The 18,522-nt window shown below is 49.5% G+C and overlaps 1 protein-coding gene across 3 annotated transcripts in view; it reads right to left on the reverse strand.

The window, feature by feature from the left end:
* The window catches only part of PLEKHG4 (pleckstrin homology and RhoGEF domain containing G4), a 159,607-nt gene that overhangs the window by 105,434 nt on the left and 35,651 nt on the right, over positions 1-18,522 (reverse strand). For 2 of the 3 annotated variants that reach the window (XM_034788275.1, XM_034788274.1), the window contains exons 3-6: positions 16,263-18,477; positions 8,286-8,501; positions 4,081-4,204; positions 2,445-2,538 (exon numbers count right to left, since the gene is read on the reverse strand). In XM_034788275.1, coding sequence (XP_034644166.1) covers positions 2,445-2,538; positions 4,081-4,204; positions 8,286-8,501; positions 16,263-18,477 — 2,649 coding nt within the window. The remainder of the gene's footprint in view (positions 1-2,444; positions 2,539-4,080; positions 4,205-8,285; positions 8,502-16,262; positions 18,478-18,522) is intronic. The other variant, XM_034788276.1, reaches the window with a different exon arrangement.

Raw genomic sequence — 18,522 nt, forward strand, 5'->3', positions numbered from 1 at the left:
GAGGCATGGGGGCTGCCCAAAGCCGGTAGCACTCGGGCAGCTTGGCTCTTAAACAGAGCCGAAGAGTCAGGGGAGGAGCAGAGCCTCCAACCACGGCGGTTCTGCTCCTCCCCGACTCTTCGGCTCTGTTTAAGAGCCGAGCGCTACGGGCTTTGGGCAGCCCCCATGCCTCCGGACCCTGCGCCGCCGGAGCCCGGGAGGGGAAGTGCCCGGCTGGGGGCGCCTCCAGACCCTGCGCCCCCGGCCAGGCGCTTCCCCTCCCGGGCTCCAGCTGCGCTGGGGAAGCACCGGCCAGGGGCGCAGGGTCTGGGGGCTGCCCGGCAAACCGTGAAGCCGGTAGCGCTCGGGCAGCCCTTTTCGCGTGGCTGGGAGTGGGAGGGAGGAGTGGGCGGAGTTAGGGCGGGGTTGGGGCGGGGAAGGGGCGGAGTTGGGGCGGGGCTGGGGTAGGAAATGGGCGGGGCCAGGGCCCCGTGGAGGGTCCTCTTTTTTAATTTGTTAAATATGGTAACCCTAGGAGAAGAAACCCAACTGGTTTGAAGAAGGAGCTTGATAAATGTATTAACAGGATTATACAACGGGATACCTATGATACCAGGGAACTGGACTCAATGACCCAAGAAGGAGGCCCCTTCTAGTCCTATGTTCTGATCACCCCAGCTCCCTAAGAGCATTGCTGATTTCTAGGAAGTCTGTCATCTGAAACACAGCTATGTAACACACAGAGCCCAGGGCCTCTGCAGCACCTCAGATCCCTGAACCAGGCACCAAGGAGCGACACTAAGGGCTCGGCTACACTTGCGAGTTACAGTGCATTAAAGGAGCCCCGGGCGCACTAACTCGCTCCCCGTCCACACTGGCAAGCCACGTAGAGCGCTCCTGGTACTCCACCTCGGCGCCCCCGCTGGAGCGCCCCAGCATCAGTGTGAACGAGGTGTTGGGTTACTGTGCTCTGATCGGCCTCTGGAAACGTCCCATAATCCCCTTAGGTCAAGTGGCCACTCTTGTCATTGTTTTGGATATGCCCTTTGAAAGCTCCGTTTGACAGCCGGCTGTTTATCTGCTCCGAGACAAAGCAACCGTTACTGTGGAATGCCGTGAGTGAGAGAGAGAGAGAGGCGCGGGGGGACGGGGGGAGTCTGCTGCTGTCTGAACTTACAAGACAGCATGCTGACATGCTCTCAGCCCCCCAAAAACCCACTCTCTCTCCCCCCACATACACACTCCATCCCACCCCACCCCCCAGGTGAAAAGCACATTGCAGCCACTTGCATGCTGGGATAGCTACCACAATGCACTGCTCTCTGTGGCCGTTGCAAAAGCTGCTAATGTGGCCATGCCAGTGCGCTGTCAGCTGTCAGTGTGGACAGACTACAGCGCTTTCCCCACTGCGCTCTCCGAAGGCTGGTTTAACTCACAGCGCTCTACATCTGCAAGTGTAGCCATGCCCTATGAAATGAAAGACACTCCCTTTCCCAGGAGCTGTGAATGTTACCCCTGCAGCACTGGGAGCAAGCGCACAGCACCAGGAGATACTCCCTTGCCCCCGGGGCTAAGCATGCTGCCTGAGCACAGCTCCCAACTCCACCCAGCTTTAGAAGGAAGAGAGGAAACCCATGACTCAGCCCTAGCTCTCTGATGTAGCAGAGCAAAGCACCACCCAGCCAACTGGCCTCTCTGCATGCACAAGTGTCATTAAAATCTCATCCTGGGTTCATTCAGAGTCTGTTTGAGTGGACACCCTGAGGGGCCAAAAGGCCAGTGCAAAGAGGCACCTGCTTAGCCATGATTAGTTGCAGCTACAACTCATTATCTTGTTTGGATTTCTAACAACAGATGGGAAATAAGTTCTGATCAATGTCAACACAATGCACTTGGTTTCCAGCTGACTGACATGAAAGCCTTTGACCTGAAACCATATTAAGTTACAGCATGTCTGCTTCCAATCATTCAACCCCCTGCCAGATCAACAGCAGTACGCGTTCCTCCCAACAGCACGGACATAAAGCACCGCCCTCCTCCTTCAGGGACAGTCCCGCCAGCCACAGCCCTGGCCTTTCTGCTTCACTTCCAATTCATCTTTGAAAGTGACAGTCCACTGAGTATTTCATGCAGCTGATGAATGAAAACAAAGTTTTGATGCCAACAGAGACACTCGCCAGAAATGTGGCGGCACATTCTACTCAGAGTTCCGTGGACGGCACTTACGGGCCTGGGGACAAGGCTCTCAGCAGTGGCTGAAAGGAGTGCAGCTGTACAAAGTCAAGGCTCTGGCTTTTCCTGAGGGCTGGGAAGTACAGGCAGGGGGGTCCCCCTGAAACAGGGCAGCGCTCCACCTCCTGAAAGCAGCCAGGCACGGATGGATTTCAGGGCAGCTGGAAGCCAGAACACAGCAACCACACCAAAGAGCCTGGGCCAAAGGACTGGGGCTGCTTCTACGGGCTCACCTGTAGTAAGCTGAAAGCCTTAAAAAGGGCAGGAACCGGTGAACAGCGACGAGCATCTACCAGAATGGTTAGGCCCAAAGCTCGGCACTCTGCTCTGTGAGGAAAAGGAAAGACGAATTAGTGTGTCATTGCCACGGTGCAGCACAGGCTATTCATGCGGTGCTGTTAGATAACATGGTGTACCGTGCTGGGCATACCCGCTACAACCCTGTAAAGGGAAGCCATTAACTGGCCTCATTTTGTTAGCCACAATATCTTCCCTTTGAGGTTGCCTAGACTGCTCTTGCTTCTTCCCTGTACTACTAAGTAAATTCCTGATGCCCCACCTACCACACCTCCTCCCATGACACTGTAATTCCAGCCACGCTGCTCCACTCCCCAGACCCCAGCAGCAAATCCTCAGACTATCACATCTCCCTGGAGGCAGGTAGTGAGGAGGGAAGCCATGGGGAGTGCCAGCACTCACTGACTGTGCCCGAGGGCTGGCACGCAGCATTACTTACATCCTTTCAGCTGCACTGACGACAAAGCTCACACTTGGAACTAATGGTATTTTTCAAAGCATTACCAAACGCAGACCAGGAGCTAAGACCCAACGGAGTCTGTGAGTAGGGTGACCAGACAGCAAATGTGAAAAATCAGGACAGGGAGTGGGGGATAATAGGAGCCTATATAAGAAAAAGACCCAAAAATCGGGACTGTCCCTATAAAATCGGGACATCTGGTCATCCTATCTGTGAGGAGCTGGAAGAAGCCCCATCAGCCAGGGAGCCCATGGCAGCAGCAGTAGGGGGGAAACTACAGAGCACGCGACAATCTGATACATTCTGAATGTGTTTAGCCCTTCCTGGCAAACTGCATCACATCAGTGATGCCAATACGTCACTCATCCAGGTGAGGTACACTTGCTCAGGGTACGTCTTCACTACCCACCGTATGGGCGGGTAGCAATCGATTTATCGGTGATCGATATATCGCGTCTCATTAAGACGCGATATAGCGATCCCCGAACGCGCTCATCGTTGACTCCGGAACTCCACCAGAGCGAGCGGCGGTAGCGTAGTTGACGGGGGAGCCGCGGCCATCGATCCCGCGCCGTGTGGACCCCAGGTAATTCGATCTTAGAAACTTCGACTTCAGCTACGCTATTTGCGTAGCTGAAGTTGCGTATCTTGGATCGATCCCCCCCGCTTCCCCCAGTGTAGACCAGCCCTCAGTCTCTGCAGCCGCCTTCATCACTGGAGGACAGGCTGTCAGGAAGGTCATTTCCTAGAACTATGTGATGGGGCTGTTGCGTGAGTTGCTGGGCTACCCCAGAATTGTCAATGTCAGGTTTTCTAAGCCCTATTTTCTGAGCTAATGCAGAAGCGTGAGAAATGGTTTGGATTTATGGCAATGCTTGGAAACGTAGAACAATATACACATAGCACTGCTGCTTAGCAAGCGTATACTGCACGCTGCATGGCCAACGCACGCAGTCAGCAGATCTGTGGCTTGTGCAGATTCAGAGTTGTTTGGGGCCATCTCCTCATGCTGCCAAAGGACACCAGCTCCATTCAGCTCCCCGCTCGGTGCCAGTAGAGATTGCCCTGTCCTGCCTGTCTGACACCCTGCCCAGCCTGGAAATGGCACCAACCTTGGGATGCTGTGTAAGTACAGGAGGAGGCGCACCAGCTCGGTGGTGTTGCAGTGGGGGTTTAGCCAAATCGTGTTCCTTGTGGTGATTATGGCCACTGCACGTCCACATTTGTCTCTGGTGCCTGAAAATGAGACTTTATTTTAACATCTGCAATTTGTCAGAGCCTCGAAGGACCCCGCCCCACAGGTTACCCCCAGGGCAGCCCAGCTCACCCCCAGCCCTTAGTGATTCTCCCTGTAAATTACAGCATTGCTCTTGGGACCAAAGGCTCTTCCCTCACTTCCCACCCCCACAGAATTGAGCACCCAGCCTCTACCACACACCAGCGCCCACCAGGAGAAGACCAGGACCTGCCATTGAAGCGGTGCCAAGGCCACTGGGAGGCACAGACAATGCTCGCTGGTCTCTAGTACACATCTGTTGCAGTTACTGGAAACAGCGATTCAGGCCCACACTCAGCACTGCCGAAAGTAATAAAACTCAGGCTTGAAGGGTCTAAAGCCCTCTTGGCCCTCAGGCAGCGTGATTACTTTCGCAGCTGATTGCTGTCAGCTGGAAGGAATTTAAAGAGCTTTGAAGAACCATGTGCAGCCTAATCACACTCCAGGCCCAGTCTCCCAGCACACAAAGCACCAGGCTCCTCTTCAGAACAAATCTACAGAGAGGGAACCCGCAGCTCCCACTCCAGGGCCAACACAAGATGGAGGCGTCAGAAGCATGGCTTTCCCCTCCCTGTGGAGGAGCCCATCACTCTATGGCAGCCCTAAAGGGACATGGGTGCTGGGCGGACATGGGTGCTGGGCACACACTGTTAACCTTGCAGGAGGTTTGGCGTCCTTCTGCAGGGGATGCTAATGGGTTAAGGTGTGAACAAAGAGCGCCTGCACAACGCAGCTGAGTCCCCCACCGAAAGCAAGCTGAATTCCCCAGGGCTCTATGTGTGGAGCAGGTGAAAGACCTTTGCTTTAGCCAAACACTTCTGATCTTGCCAGCCAGGAAAGGAGAGCTGAAAGGCAGCTGTGGCTCTCTCCGTCATGACAAAAATTCCAGTGGCAGAAGTTGTGAGGGGGTTTAAGAGGTTATCCAGCTTTACCCCAGGAACTCTGCGAGATGTGTTAATTGGCCTTCAACAATCCTCCTTGCTTGGCTCGGGATTGCTTGGCTCTGCACTGAGAACAAGGAAGCAAAGGACCCAAGGGGGCATTGCAATTTCAGAGTTCTACATTTCACCTCAGAGATCCACACCTGGTCTCTTCTAGTCAACAAAACTGACAGGGGCCTCCAGGCAAGGGCAAGTTACCAGCACTGTTGTACCCCACAATCTCACTGTTCTGAGGAGACCGCTCATCTATACCAGCTGGGGACACACGTCTCTTGTTCCAGTTGTAAAAATGGCATAACATGATTAAAAACATCCCAAGAAACCTAACAAACACAGAATCCTAAAAAAAATATTAAAATTACACTTTTCTTTATCTTACCCACTTGCCCCCTGCTGTCCCTTGGGAGGGAATGTGAATAGAAATAGAGCAAAGTAAATAAGTGATTTCAGTGAGGGCACAATGGGCCCCAAATAAACAGATCTGCCCTGCTAGGAGCAAATCTCTCAGTGGAGTCCGGTAATGAGAGTCAGGGCCCCAAGCAGGCATTATTTAAAACAGAGGGGAAATCACAAGTAGGGTTAGCCCCTTTTCAGGGAGCAGGACCATTAAGTGGTCTTTGTTCTTCTAAAGTCAGGTCTGAAAGGGAGATTAAATAAATCAGGAGCACTGTTATTGCACCTGGAATATTGTGTTCTGTTCAGGGCAGTACAAGACCAGAAAATGGTGCTAAAATAGAAAGAGTTCTTTAATACTATATGTAGCTCTGTGAGTTAAGAGAGAAGTCATCAAAACTCTCATGCTCCGGGGCATCAGCTGACTGCCGGAGAGATCAGGATGGAATCCTCTCTTTATGGACAAGATGCTACAATGGTCAGGTTCAGTAGGGATTGTTTTCACCTTTTTTCTGAAGCATCAGTTATTGTCCTCTGAATTATTAACCGCAAAAACTGGATTAAACTTTCCCCTGACTCCCGCATAGGAGTACAGAAATTACCTGACCAGATCAGACAAGGGGTCTGTCTCCATCAGTGGCTGGTACTGGATAATTCATAGGAAAGTGCAAGTGCCACAACTGACTAATGAAACATCCTGCCCAGAGGAAAGCTTCTTCTGAACTTCCTCTGTTAGTTCCTACCCCTTATAAAACTGTATTTACTCCCTTCACTGTAACCATGGTGTTCCCATAACCCCTACCCATGTCTAACATCCCATTAGAGGGAGTGTGTCTGTGTGTGTTTGAGCACATGCACGTGTCTTCCCCAGTTCACACTCCTCCTAGTATTATGCTGGGCACGCCCACTTCCTAGGGATGATTTGGATGCATTTGGTGCCTCTGATGTTGCTCCTCCCTCAGATGAAGGTTCTCTTCAAGCATTTCTGGAAGGCTGCCCCTGTGTTCACATGTTCCGTGCATGGGACATTTTTGGTTTGCATTTTTCATAGATTCATCGAGTTTAAGGGCAGAAGGGACCATCAGATCATCTGGTCTGACCTCCTGTATAACAGGCCAGAGACCGTCACCCAGTTACCCCTGTGTGGAGCCCAACAACTGGTGCCTGGATAAAGGATATCTTCCAGAAAGGCATCCAGACTTGATTTGGTAGTTTGTTCCAATGGTTAATCATCCGCACAGTTAAAAAACTGGGCCTTATTTCTAATTTGTCTGGTTTCAGTTTCCAACCACTGGTTTGTGTTCTGCCTTCCTCTGCTAGAGCCTTTTAGTAGGTGTTATTTTCTCCCCATGAAGGTACTTATAGACAGTAATCAAGTCACCCCTCAGTCTTCTACACGTTGAGCTCCTGAAGTCTCTCATTGTAAGGCATTTTCTCCAGCCCTTGAGTCATTTTTGTGGCTCTTTTCTGCATTCTCTCTGCAATTTTTCAACATCCTTTTTAAAATGTGGACACCAGACCTGGATGCAGTATCCTAGTATTGGTCTCACCAGGGCCATATGCTGAAAAATCACCTCCCTACTTCTGCCCACTATTCCCCTTTATACCGCCAAGGATGGCATTAGCCCTTTTTGCCAGTAGGTTGCACGGGGAGCTCTGCTGAGTTGCTGGTCCACTATGACCCTTTTCCGAGTCGCTGCTTTCCAGGACACAGGACCCATTCTCTAGGCACAGCCTGTATTCTTTGTTCCTAGACCTTGCATTTGTCTGTATTAAAATACATTTTGTTTGAATGGACTCAGCTTACCAGATCACGCTGTATGACTGCTCTGTCTTCTGCCGCACAGTTATAACCACATGCTCAAAAGCTTGTCTCTCTCAACAACAGAAGCTGGTTCCCTAAAAGCTATTACCTCACCCACTCTGTGTCTCTAATATCCTGGGATCAACACAGCTACAACTGTCAGAACTGGGGCTCGTGACTTTGCATTGGGAAAGTAGCTAGCTAAATGGGGCGGCTGTCCCTCTGTGTGGGTTTGAAGAGTGCGGAAGAGAAGGGCACTGGAGGGGTTTGTTGGGGAAAGTTTACTGGCACCGAAGCCAATCAGGAGCACCCAAGACTCACTGCTGGACTGGAACTCTGTCCTGGATTCCTGAGCTCTGTGTCTAGACGCTGTGCTTGGCATCTACCCTTTCACATTGGGCACCTGGGTCAATATACCCTTGTTCTACCGCTCTCCTTATCTTTCTCCATGCTGTTTTTCTAAATCCATCCCTCTGTAATTAAGTATTTCCCTTTCCTATATTCACTATACTGTTCAGTGTGTATGTATTCACGTTGGGGGTTGGAACAGGTGCCCTGGGGTGGAAGGGGCGCACCGGTCCTTGACTGCAGCCATCCTGCAGAGTGGACTCCATCTTGGCCACAAGCTATAGTTACATTAGGATTCCTGGATGCAAATTATCTCGTCCTTCGTGAGAGCGAGTTCCTGTTTCCTGCCAGTCCCCGACTCGGCTTGAAAGCTCCAAGAGCTGGCCTGGGATTTGAGGACCGAATTTCAGAAATGTTTCTAGTGAAAGGAATACGGCACACACAGACCTCCTTCCCCACGGGGAAGTCTAAAATGCATCCCTATCAGCAGCACACCTACATCCGCCCTTCTGCAGCATAACGCTTCCTGCCCGTCCCTCTGGCTCAGTTACTCACCTGGCAGACAGGCAACTCCACTCATGAGCACGTCGAGGTTCACGTCCTTCGCTGTGATGGCTGCAGTTTGAAAACTTCTGGGGACCACATAAGATGGGGGTTCCTGGTGAATAACCGCTGCTGAGCCTTCCTCCGGGGAACAGACTCGACCCACTGGCTCCCACGAATCAGTGCACATTTCTTCTTTTATCTTTTCTCCCCCTTTCAGCCGTGTTCCTGTAAGATAAGAATAATCCCACTGGTGTCAGGAGCCTGGGGGCAGATCACATTCCCAGTCAGAGGTGTCGGCGAACAAACTCCAGACACCTGCCAGGACCGCACTGACATCTGGCACCCCAAAGCTCTTCAACAGTTACTAAGTAAACCGCTGCATCAACAGCTGCTGTCACTATGCAACTTATTTACAAACAGAGACACATTTGGAGCTACTTAGTTAAACAGCTGTACCCAGAAAGCTGTAGCTCTTCAACTGTGGCTTGAAGTGGGATCCCTGGGAACTCGAGGAGTGAATGCTGCTGTTTATAGGTTGACGCCCATCCCATGCTACTTGCAAGCTCCCTTTGCCCAACTTTACATTGTGTTTGTGCCCTACAAGAACGCTGGAGGAACAGGAACGGGTTCCAGGCCTGAGGATCATGGACACATTGAAGAGTTTGCCGGTTATCTTATGATGACATCATTCTCCGATGGAGTCCACCTCAGGATAAACTGGCCTACCCCAGATAAGTGACAGGAAGGATGCCTTGTGCTTGGACCATGTACTGGGAGGCAGGAGATTAGGGTTTCATAGATACATGGATTCCAAAGCCAGTGTGGACCAGTGTGATCATCTAGTCTGATCTCCCATAATGACATAGGCTGGAGAACTTCTCCAAAGTAATTCCTGGAACAGATCTTTTAGAAAAACAGCCCATCTCGATTTAAAAATTGTCATTGAAGGAGAATCCACCACAATCCTTGTAAATTGTTCCAATGGTTAATTACCCTCAAAAATTTACACCTTCCTTCCAGTCTGATTTTGTCTAGCTTCAATTTCCAGCCATCAGATCACGTTACACCTTTCTCTGCTAGACTGAAGGGCCCATTACTAAATATTTGTTCCCCGTGTAGATAATTAAAGACTGTAATCAAGTAACCCCTTAACCTTCTCTTTGTTAAAATAAGCAGATTGAGCTCCCTGAGTCCATCACTTGTTAATCCTTTAATCTTTCTCGTGTCTCTTCTCTGAACCCTCTTCAATTTATCAACGTCCTTCTTGAATTGTGGACACCAGAATTGGACACAGCAGCAGTCACACCAGTGCCAAATGCAGAGGTAAAATAACCTCTCTACTTCTACTCAAGATTCCCCTGTTTATGCATGATTTTATGTTTTCTTCCTGGTCATGATAAAAACGTTAAATAACATAGGGCCAAGAACCAATCCCTGTGGGACCCCACTGGAAACACACCCATTCAATGATAATTCCTCTTTACAATTACATTTTGAGAGCTATCAGTTAGCCAGTTTTTAATCCATTTAACGCATGCCATGTTAACTGTAGATTGGGCTAGTTTTTTAATCAAGATGTGCGGCACCAAGTCTGATGCCTTACAGAAATCTAAGTCTATTAAGTCAACACGATTGCATTTATCAGCCAAGCTTAGAAGCAGTACCAGCGTCATGAACCTCTGTATGTGTTTAGACACTAGAAGGCGTGACAGTCACACTGGTAGTGAGGTCCAGAAGCACCTAACATGGCATGTTCCTTCTGAAATGCTATGTGGCGAAGTGGATGAGAATTGGCTCTGTTACGTTGGGTTCTATGGCAAGCTCTGTCTGAAATGAGCTTAGGCAAACTCTCATTTCTCTTACCTATAAAATGGGTGAATGAGAGTTACCCCTTGAGGGAACAATACAAAACTCTAGTTTCATAAGAAGTGTGATGAAGGGAACAGACATATTAACAGCTGCCTTGGGGAAGAACTGGGACTAGAACTCATGATCCCTAAGCCTGCAGTTTAATGCACTGGCTATGGCAGGACTGGTATGAAATATCCCCAATGGCTTCAGAGCTTTGTGCCTGGGGAATTTCAGGCCTGGTCATGTAGGGGGCCCTGAGTCTGGAACTCTGCTATGATGGGAATTGCAACAGACATACTGAACGGAGTTCAGCCTTACTGAATTTGGGACCCGCTGTATTAAAAATGGGGTTGTGCATGTGGAATTTGTGTGTTTCCATGGGAAGTGTAAATAGGAGAACAGCAGGGAGTGGTCAGGCTAATTCACTCAGGTGGACATCTCTAGAGACGCCACCCCTGGAAAGAGACACATATACTAGTTCAAACTGGATTCCCCAGGGACCAACAGACAAAGACAGGGTCTGCTTCCTGTCCCAGAAAATGGACAGGACCCCAGGTCCACAGAGGGCCCCAGTCCTTAGGGCAGGATTGGAAGGACTGGGGCTACTGAAGCCACATAAGACTGATGGCTTGTTCTGGGCTAAAGCTGTGCTGAACTTGTAATGACAAGGTATCCCCTTGGGTGGCGGGGCGAAGGACTGCTCCTGCCATGTTGGGGTTGGGGTGAACCCTGGTAAGCGTATTCACATGCATGTAGGCTCTTTTATTGGGTTTAATATGTTTCCTCTATAATAGCTTAAGAATCAAGTAGGCTTGCCTAGGAAGTGCTGTATGGCACCTCAGAACTGTAGCCATTACACCCATTAACCACCTCTCTAGAGAAAGCAAGCGGTGTTCTTGTGCAACGTGTCTGCGCTGGGAATAACATAGTGAAGGCAGGGAACTGTGCCGTCTGCAAATACCCCGGTCAGAAGGGAGAGGGAGATGGGTCTCCGTCCAAATTGTCTCCCCAGCTGTTGGCTGAGGCCTGAGGATGGGTGCCCTGGCCAGAACACAGAGCGGAAATACAGGTGCAGTTGCCCTGAACTGACAGGCATGTTTGGAGAATTGTCATGATGATTTGGGGCAGGGGCTGTGGGATTCTGTGGCTATCGAGCCTGCAGTCCCACTGAGAGCGTGTGCTTTGGATTAGTAATTGCATCATTACAAGCAGGTACAACCTGTGCTGCAGAATGGTCACCCAGGAGGGTAACTGGCAAAGCTGTGTCCATCTGGAGCAGCAAGGAAAGGTAACCGCGACAAACCACAAAGAGGGAACTGGAAAGAGCCTGAAAGGAATTCAGCACACGGGAACGTCTCACTCTCATCATTCCAGCACTGAGACAGATAGCAGGGCAGCTCTGAGCTGAGCATTCGTCACTCCTCTCCCAAACCAGGGAATACACCCCCTCTGCTTCTGCACCTAGACTACAGCACTATTTGTAATGTATTAAATGCAAGAACAAATATGTTTGCAGAACACTGAAGCCCTGACTGAACTGCTGAGGAACGGCATCTCTCAGCAGTACAGCCACTCTCGCCACAGCACAGATCATAGCTGCAAGTAAGTGATTCTACCAGAGACATTTTTTCAAAAATATGACTGAATTGTGCATGCTCGTGGCCTCACCCTTTGTGCTGCCATCGGCGGGGGGCAGCACTTAACTGGACCCCAAGCAAACCCAGGTGAGTCACAGCTGAGTCAGTCCTGATCCAGTGCCCTGGCACACTAGCCAACCGCCCCGAAGTTCCACTCAATGTCCCAATTCCCACTATCTGGGCTGCACAACGATAGCTGGAAAAAACACTGAGTACAACTGTCTTCTACAGGCTGCTGCTGCTGGAGCTGCCAGAGGCTAGCGCTCCTCAACGCCTTGTGGCTCTCCGTGCTGGCCTCCCAGTGTGGGGAGGGGGTAGGAAAGAAAGGGGAACCTAGAGATATTAAAAGGGAGAGACTATGCCAGGAGGACTGGAAGGGGGAACCCGAGGAGAAGTGAGAGAGAGAGAAGGGACTGTTGCCCCTGGAGATGCCAGAGGAAGAAAGGGCTACTGGCCTTTGACTTCCATTTGCCCAGGGGGCGGGACTAGAAGGAAGGAGGAGGAGGAACCTAGGCAGTTGTAAGGAACAAGCCCACGAGAAGACTAGAAGGGAGAGACGGAAAAGGGGGAAAATCTCCTGGAGTGAGCTACAGGGGACTGCAGGCCACTGGGCTTCCCAGACCAGAAGGCCAGGAAGCCAGAGCCAGTTGGGCAGCAGGGGCCTAGCCGTGCTGGAGCAGTGCAGCCTTCACAATGCTTGGTTGTGAAAAGAAGCCAAGTCCTGGGCTTCATGAGGTAAGTATTTCACTGGGCCCATCGACAGCCTAAGAGCCTGAGCTCTTTCAAATTCAGCACAGTCCACGATTCTGGCCTGACCCCAGTGTGCACTGTAACATCACTAGTGGGCGGGGCAGTAAAAAAATCTTAGACGCTGCTGAGCATGCTCGGAAGTGATTTATCAGTCACAAAACTATTTCATTAATAGCCAGCTCTTTTTTTCCAAATGAGGACTCCTTCCACGGCAAACCTGACTTGTCTTTGTGTTATGAGTGCAGGGGAAATGGCAGCTGGAATGTCTGTAAGTGGGAGCAGCGCCGGTTTGCCGTGCACTCCCAACTCAGACACAGCAGAGGGGGCTTTGCTTAGACTTTCCAAAGACAGTTCACTTTTGGGCAGAGATCAAGCAAAGTATGTTTCAGCTCAATGTGGGACTGTCTCGGGAAGTCAGGGGTGGGATAACATATGGGATTATAATGGCAACAGTTTTACAACCTCAACTACAACGTGAACTGGCAGGGGGTAGGACTAGATGACCCCTGCAGTCCCTTCTAATCCTACAGTTCTACGAGTCTATGAACTGAACAATCAAGAATTTCACTCTGTAGCTCTTAGAACTTACAGACAGAACAGCTGGCAGGGAACGCAGCTGGAAATGAATACCAAAAGGATAGCAAATATTGTGTCTAGTTCACTTTGGAATTGTGTATCTAAGGTTACGTCTACACTACAAGCACTACAGTGGCACCACTGCAGTGTAGACACTTACTACAGTGAGGGAAGAGGTTCTTCTGTTCTGTAGTAAATTCACCCCCTTGACAGAAAATAGCTAGTTGATGGAAGAATTCTTCGGTCAGCCTAGCAGTGTCTATACTGGGGCTCAGGTCGGCTTAACAACATCTCTCGGTGAGATGAATTTTTCAAATCCGAAGTGATGTACATAGGTTGACCTAAATTTTAGGTGCAGACGAGGCCTTAGTCGTTGTTTGGGTTAGAAATGGCGAGATGAATCATAATGAATTAGACAAGCACCTGCCATCCAAGGATCTCAAAGCCCTCACAAATGTTATCGACCGAACTTAGCTTCCCACATCTCTGCCAGGTACATTATCCCCTTTTGCACTTAATTTATTGTAGTGCCAGTGGTAAGGAAACACTCTGAGTATTTTTAAAAGCCAAGTACCCCCAGCTTTGAAACAACATTTTGGTTTTCCCTACCCCTTAACTCATATTTTGAGTAAAGTATTTTTAACACAATTCATACCTTTCCCAGGCTTTACACACTGAAATCCTTTTCAACTGAAGGGCCACGGCTCAGAATAGCAACAAATCCAGGCCGGGACTCACCTATTTCTGCAATATCTCCACTGTCATGTCCTTTAAAACCTAATGTATTTTTGAAATAGAAAGGCCCTTTGCTTTCCCTCTAAGTATTATGTCACTAAGTTCCACTACTGCAGTGATTAGACATTGCACGTGAACTGGAGAGCAGCCAGCATCTCTCACTTTCATTATCTCATAACCTCAACTGGAATCAGTTATTTTTGGACTCCTCAGACGGAAACATTGAAGCATTGAGGCAAAGAGACATTGGGGTCATTAAAAAAGTGTGTGGCAACCTGAATGCCCAGGTTTTCTGACTGCCAGCCATGGGCCTTTCACCTCTGGGTCATCAAGCAAAATCTGGCAACGGACAGCGATGACTAAAACCAGTTACCATCCAATGGCTGCTTTGTAGCCCATGTGGAGAGTGTCTCATTCTAAGGGGACATCACAGTTGTTAAGTACTAGCATCCACCACTGAAAAGCCTACACACTGGGCATGGGAGTGAACTCCTATTCTTTGTGTGGGTGTGTCTGGTCAGGACTGATGTTCATTATTGGGGTAGCACTGTCAGGGGGAACTCACCCACAATGAACCAGAACAACAGGTAGAGCAAGTTGGTTTCCCCGGCTGCCAATACGTCACTTTAACGAACACTGAGGCCCAATCTTCTCTACACCTATAACTGCAAGGAAACCCGGTTCCGTCACAGTGTGTCCTGATGCTTTAGTGTAGACACGCCCTAGCTGTGGGTATGTCTACACCGCAATCAGGAGGTGTGACTGCAGCACCGGTAGATATACCCAAGCTAGCTTTGATCTAGGTAGCTCAAGTAACAATAGCAGTGACGCTGGGACAGCATGGGCAACAGCTGTGCAAGTACATACCCAGGGTCCTAAGAGGGCAGGGCTAGCCCCCGGCATCCACCCCCGCTGCCATGGCTTCACTGCTATTGTTACTAGAGCTAACTTTGATCTAGCTACGTCTACCCGTGCTGCAATCACCCCTCCCGATTGCAATGTAGACATGGCCAGTCGAAGAGACACAGGATAGGACGTTAGCCCAATTACAGGGACGTAATTAGGCCCGGACTATACTGCAACTTTTGGACACGTAACAGCCAGGTAACAACAACTATGCTTGTAACCAGATCCCACAGCTCAGTTATGGCTGTAGTGCAACAAAAGGAAGGTGGGGATTTTGTGTCTACAGTACAGGCACTGTATGGAAGCTCCCATCTGTCTACTGAGACCCCACAAGATCTGTCTCTTTAGATTTGGTCAGGCAAGCTCTAGCTAATGCAGTTTCATGGTCTGTTTCCCGTAGCCTTTCAACTGTCCTCTCATTCTACTATTCCAGCCCCTTGTAATTTTTCCCTGACTTAGAGATGTCTAACTGGAGTGTCCTGTGCCCATGCCATGTTCTGGAAGATTTGAACTGCACGGTTAGGTCTGTAGCTCTGCTAACTCTCGAGACACTATGACTCTAGCATTGCACTCTGTCTGAATAGACACTACGTCCATATAACCTTGTGCAGGATCCTGAAATTTTAACTGTGTGCCCAATTTCCTCTGTGGAAAGGATGGTGATTTCATTAATGCACAAGCCTGGAAGTCAGGTGATCTGGGGTCTGATCCCAGCTCAGCCACTGAAACACTGTGTGACTTGGTTCAAGCCACTTAACCTCACTGTGCCTTCATTTCACCATGTGAAAGGTTGCGATTAGCCAGGCCACTCAGGCTAACAGCCTGCTAGTTGAATCATAAGTGAGTTGGAGCGAGGGCGTTTTCAGTGGGGGTCCTCAGTACCAGGGTTTGCTTTCTACACTGCTTCACCAGAGTCCAAATCTGGCGTTCAGGTCACATTAAAAAGCCTCTCTGTTTTCCTGTAGCCTTTTTCTGCTGTAGCCTTCTGCCCCAGGTAACCTCCCAGATCTGGCCTTCAATTATAAAAGGGTCAGAACAATATACATTCTGTTATGATGGGATGATTTAGGGGGTTGGTCCTGCTTTGAGCAGGGGGTGGGACTAGATGACCTCCTGAAGTCTCTTCCAACCCTAATCTTCTATGATTATTACACATTTCTGTTGTGCATATTTATTAAGTGCACATTACCATGGGAAGTGGGGATTACCTGGTCAACAGAAGGGCTTTAAAGATCGGCAATGTTGTGTTGGACAAAATACCCACTTGAATGTAGGATGACAAGCCCAGGCCATAGTGACTCTGGGTGAGAATACCTCTCCTGCCGGTATACATTTATAGTGCCAAGATAAATGCTTCCAGAATTCTCTCTCAGCCATAGGCTCATCTACACGCACAAATATAATTAGTGTTTAAACAGTGTTTAACATTTGCCAAATTTTTTCCTCCAGGAGGCAGCAGCCTGTCGGGGTAGGCTGTCTGGGCCCTTCTCGCCGTATGTGTGTGTCTCAAATACAGAGGATAGATGCTTACCTTTAGAAGGTGAATCCTGAGAAGCTGCTTCCTGCTTGGAAGGGGTGGGTTTTGTATTGCTGCTCCATTCAGCCAGCTGCATTGGCTTCTTAGTGTTATCCCCATCAGGAGGTGGAGAAGATAGCAGGGTGGCCTCCAGTTCCTCTGCTTTGGGTTTCAGCATGTCTAGAGTTTCCAAGGCTGCCGACTCATTCACAGCCTCTGGGGTGGTCCTTCGGCATGACACCTCTTGCTCAGGAGTAGCTTGTTTGTTCTCCAGCCCCCCTTGCAAATCCCGTCCTGTCACATGTTCCAGGCCAACCCCTTCCCTTGGGATTTGCAATAGCACCGAGTTCGCTACACTTTTGTGACACTGGATTTCCACACAGCTTTGTTTCTCCTCACATTTCTCTCCGTCCCTTTTGGTTTCAATTTGGCAGGAGCTCTCTGTATGTACACCTACCATTGTGCCATTGTTATCTAGCCGGTTTGCTGTCCGTCTGATCTCTGTTAGCCCAGAGGTTTGGAGTAGTTTGGCTTCTTCTTTCTGTTGTGTACAGCCCCTTATCTCCTGTCCTTTGTCCTGTGGCAAGTATCCATCCATCCCCCTGTCAACAGCAGAGGAGTATGTATGGCTAGTCTGCTTCTCGTTCCCAGTGAATGTTGGTTCGTCAGTCTCTTTGCAGACTTCCTCAACACCAACTCCACTGCCTACCTCTCCTAACTGGTCTGCTTGTCCTCGGTTCAACTTAGCGGGCTGACTGAACGGAGGACTATGTTCTGCTAGCGGATTACTGCAATGATTGTGTTCTACAATTCTATCTGGCACATCCGCTGATGAACGGAAGCATTGTTCTGTCAGACCTGAGGATTCAGATGTAATCTGAAGGCCAGAGTCTTCCTCAAGTCTGCAGTGTGCTGTGGAATGTCCTGTGACAGAAACAGGAGCAAAATACACCCGGGTGCTGTCACTGAGCTCATGGGCTCTCAATTGGTTTTGCATTCCCTCCCTAGCAGCAGCATTAAATGGAAGTGCTTCTGGGCTTGGCTCTGTGGTATCTTTGCCAGTTTCTGCCCCACGGACATCGCTTTCGGCTTCCGTTTTTCCAGGAGTCTCTATTAATTGTTCCTTGCATTCAGCACTGTCTCCAGCACAAACATCATTGTAACTGCACATTGCATATCTCCAGTCTATCGTGTGCTCACTGTGTGCCCCTTGCCCCACGGAGGATGAACTCTCTGCACTGCTGGCTGGAGATGCAGCTGGGTGAAAGTTGGAGTCTGAATTCCCCACACTGCCAGGATCATTTGATTCCAGCTGACTTTTTGGTAACACTTCACCATGTTGCATCGTTTTGTTGTTTTCCAAATTAATTCCATTTTCATGAGCCCCGGAATAAGAGGCCCTCGGTGTGTCCGTCTGACCGTGCTGCTTTTGTGTAAGTGCTGAACAAACCAAGTTCTTGGAGTATGTGCTACTGTCCCGAAGGACAATACGCCTGTGTTTGTCTTTAGACACATTCATTCTTCGTCTGGGCTGAGTTCTAGAATTTAAGGTGATCGATTGGGTTAAGGAGCCCACTTGTGGCCCAAATCTTGGAAATGAAACTTCCGTGAGCTCTACGTACTCTCCTTCAGGGTTGCTTTCAGAGTCCTCCAGGGGCACAGGACTCACACCATTGGCAACGGTGTCAGCGGATTCCTGAGCAGTCCTGCTAATGACCAAATTGTCCTGCATCACTTCTTGCTCCTGCAAAGCCTGACGTCCAGGAGCAGGCGAGTTGCATTTGGGATGCTCCAATGGGAAGCACAAATTTGAAGATTCTTTAGCCATTTTGAGAGCTGTGATAGTATTTTCAATTATTTTTGGTTTATCAATAAATTCAGGATTGACGACTTTATCCCAGGGAACCCGGAATATTTTATCATCAGAGGCTAGTAAACAATTTTCCAGCGCTGTACCCATCCGCTCTCCATTGATGGACTCCAACCATTCCACAGAAAAAATAGAGGTGTAGGAGACCTCTGGGACCACAACTTCCTCGACATTATGTTTGTCGTTTGCCAGACATTTCAGTACTATTCGTGGCGACTTCTTTAGGTAGGGCACCACCTGCAGGTAGAAGTCACCAGGCTTCAAGGATCGCCAGTCTATGGAGGCCAGCTGGACTACAATCTTCTCATGGACACAGAGAGGCCAACCTTCATGGTGGAACACCAATCCGCAGTACTGAACCTATGGGGAGGAGAAAAGCATTTCAGCACCAGTGATAGAAAGAGG

Source organism: Trachemys scripta, chromosome 13, assembly GCF_013100865.1.
Source record: "Trachemys scripta elegans isolate TJP31775 chromosome 13, CAS_Tse_1.0, whole genome shotgun sequence".
Taxonomy (NCBI): Eukaryota; Metazoa; Chordata; order Testudines; family Emydidae; genus Trachemys; species Trachemys scripta.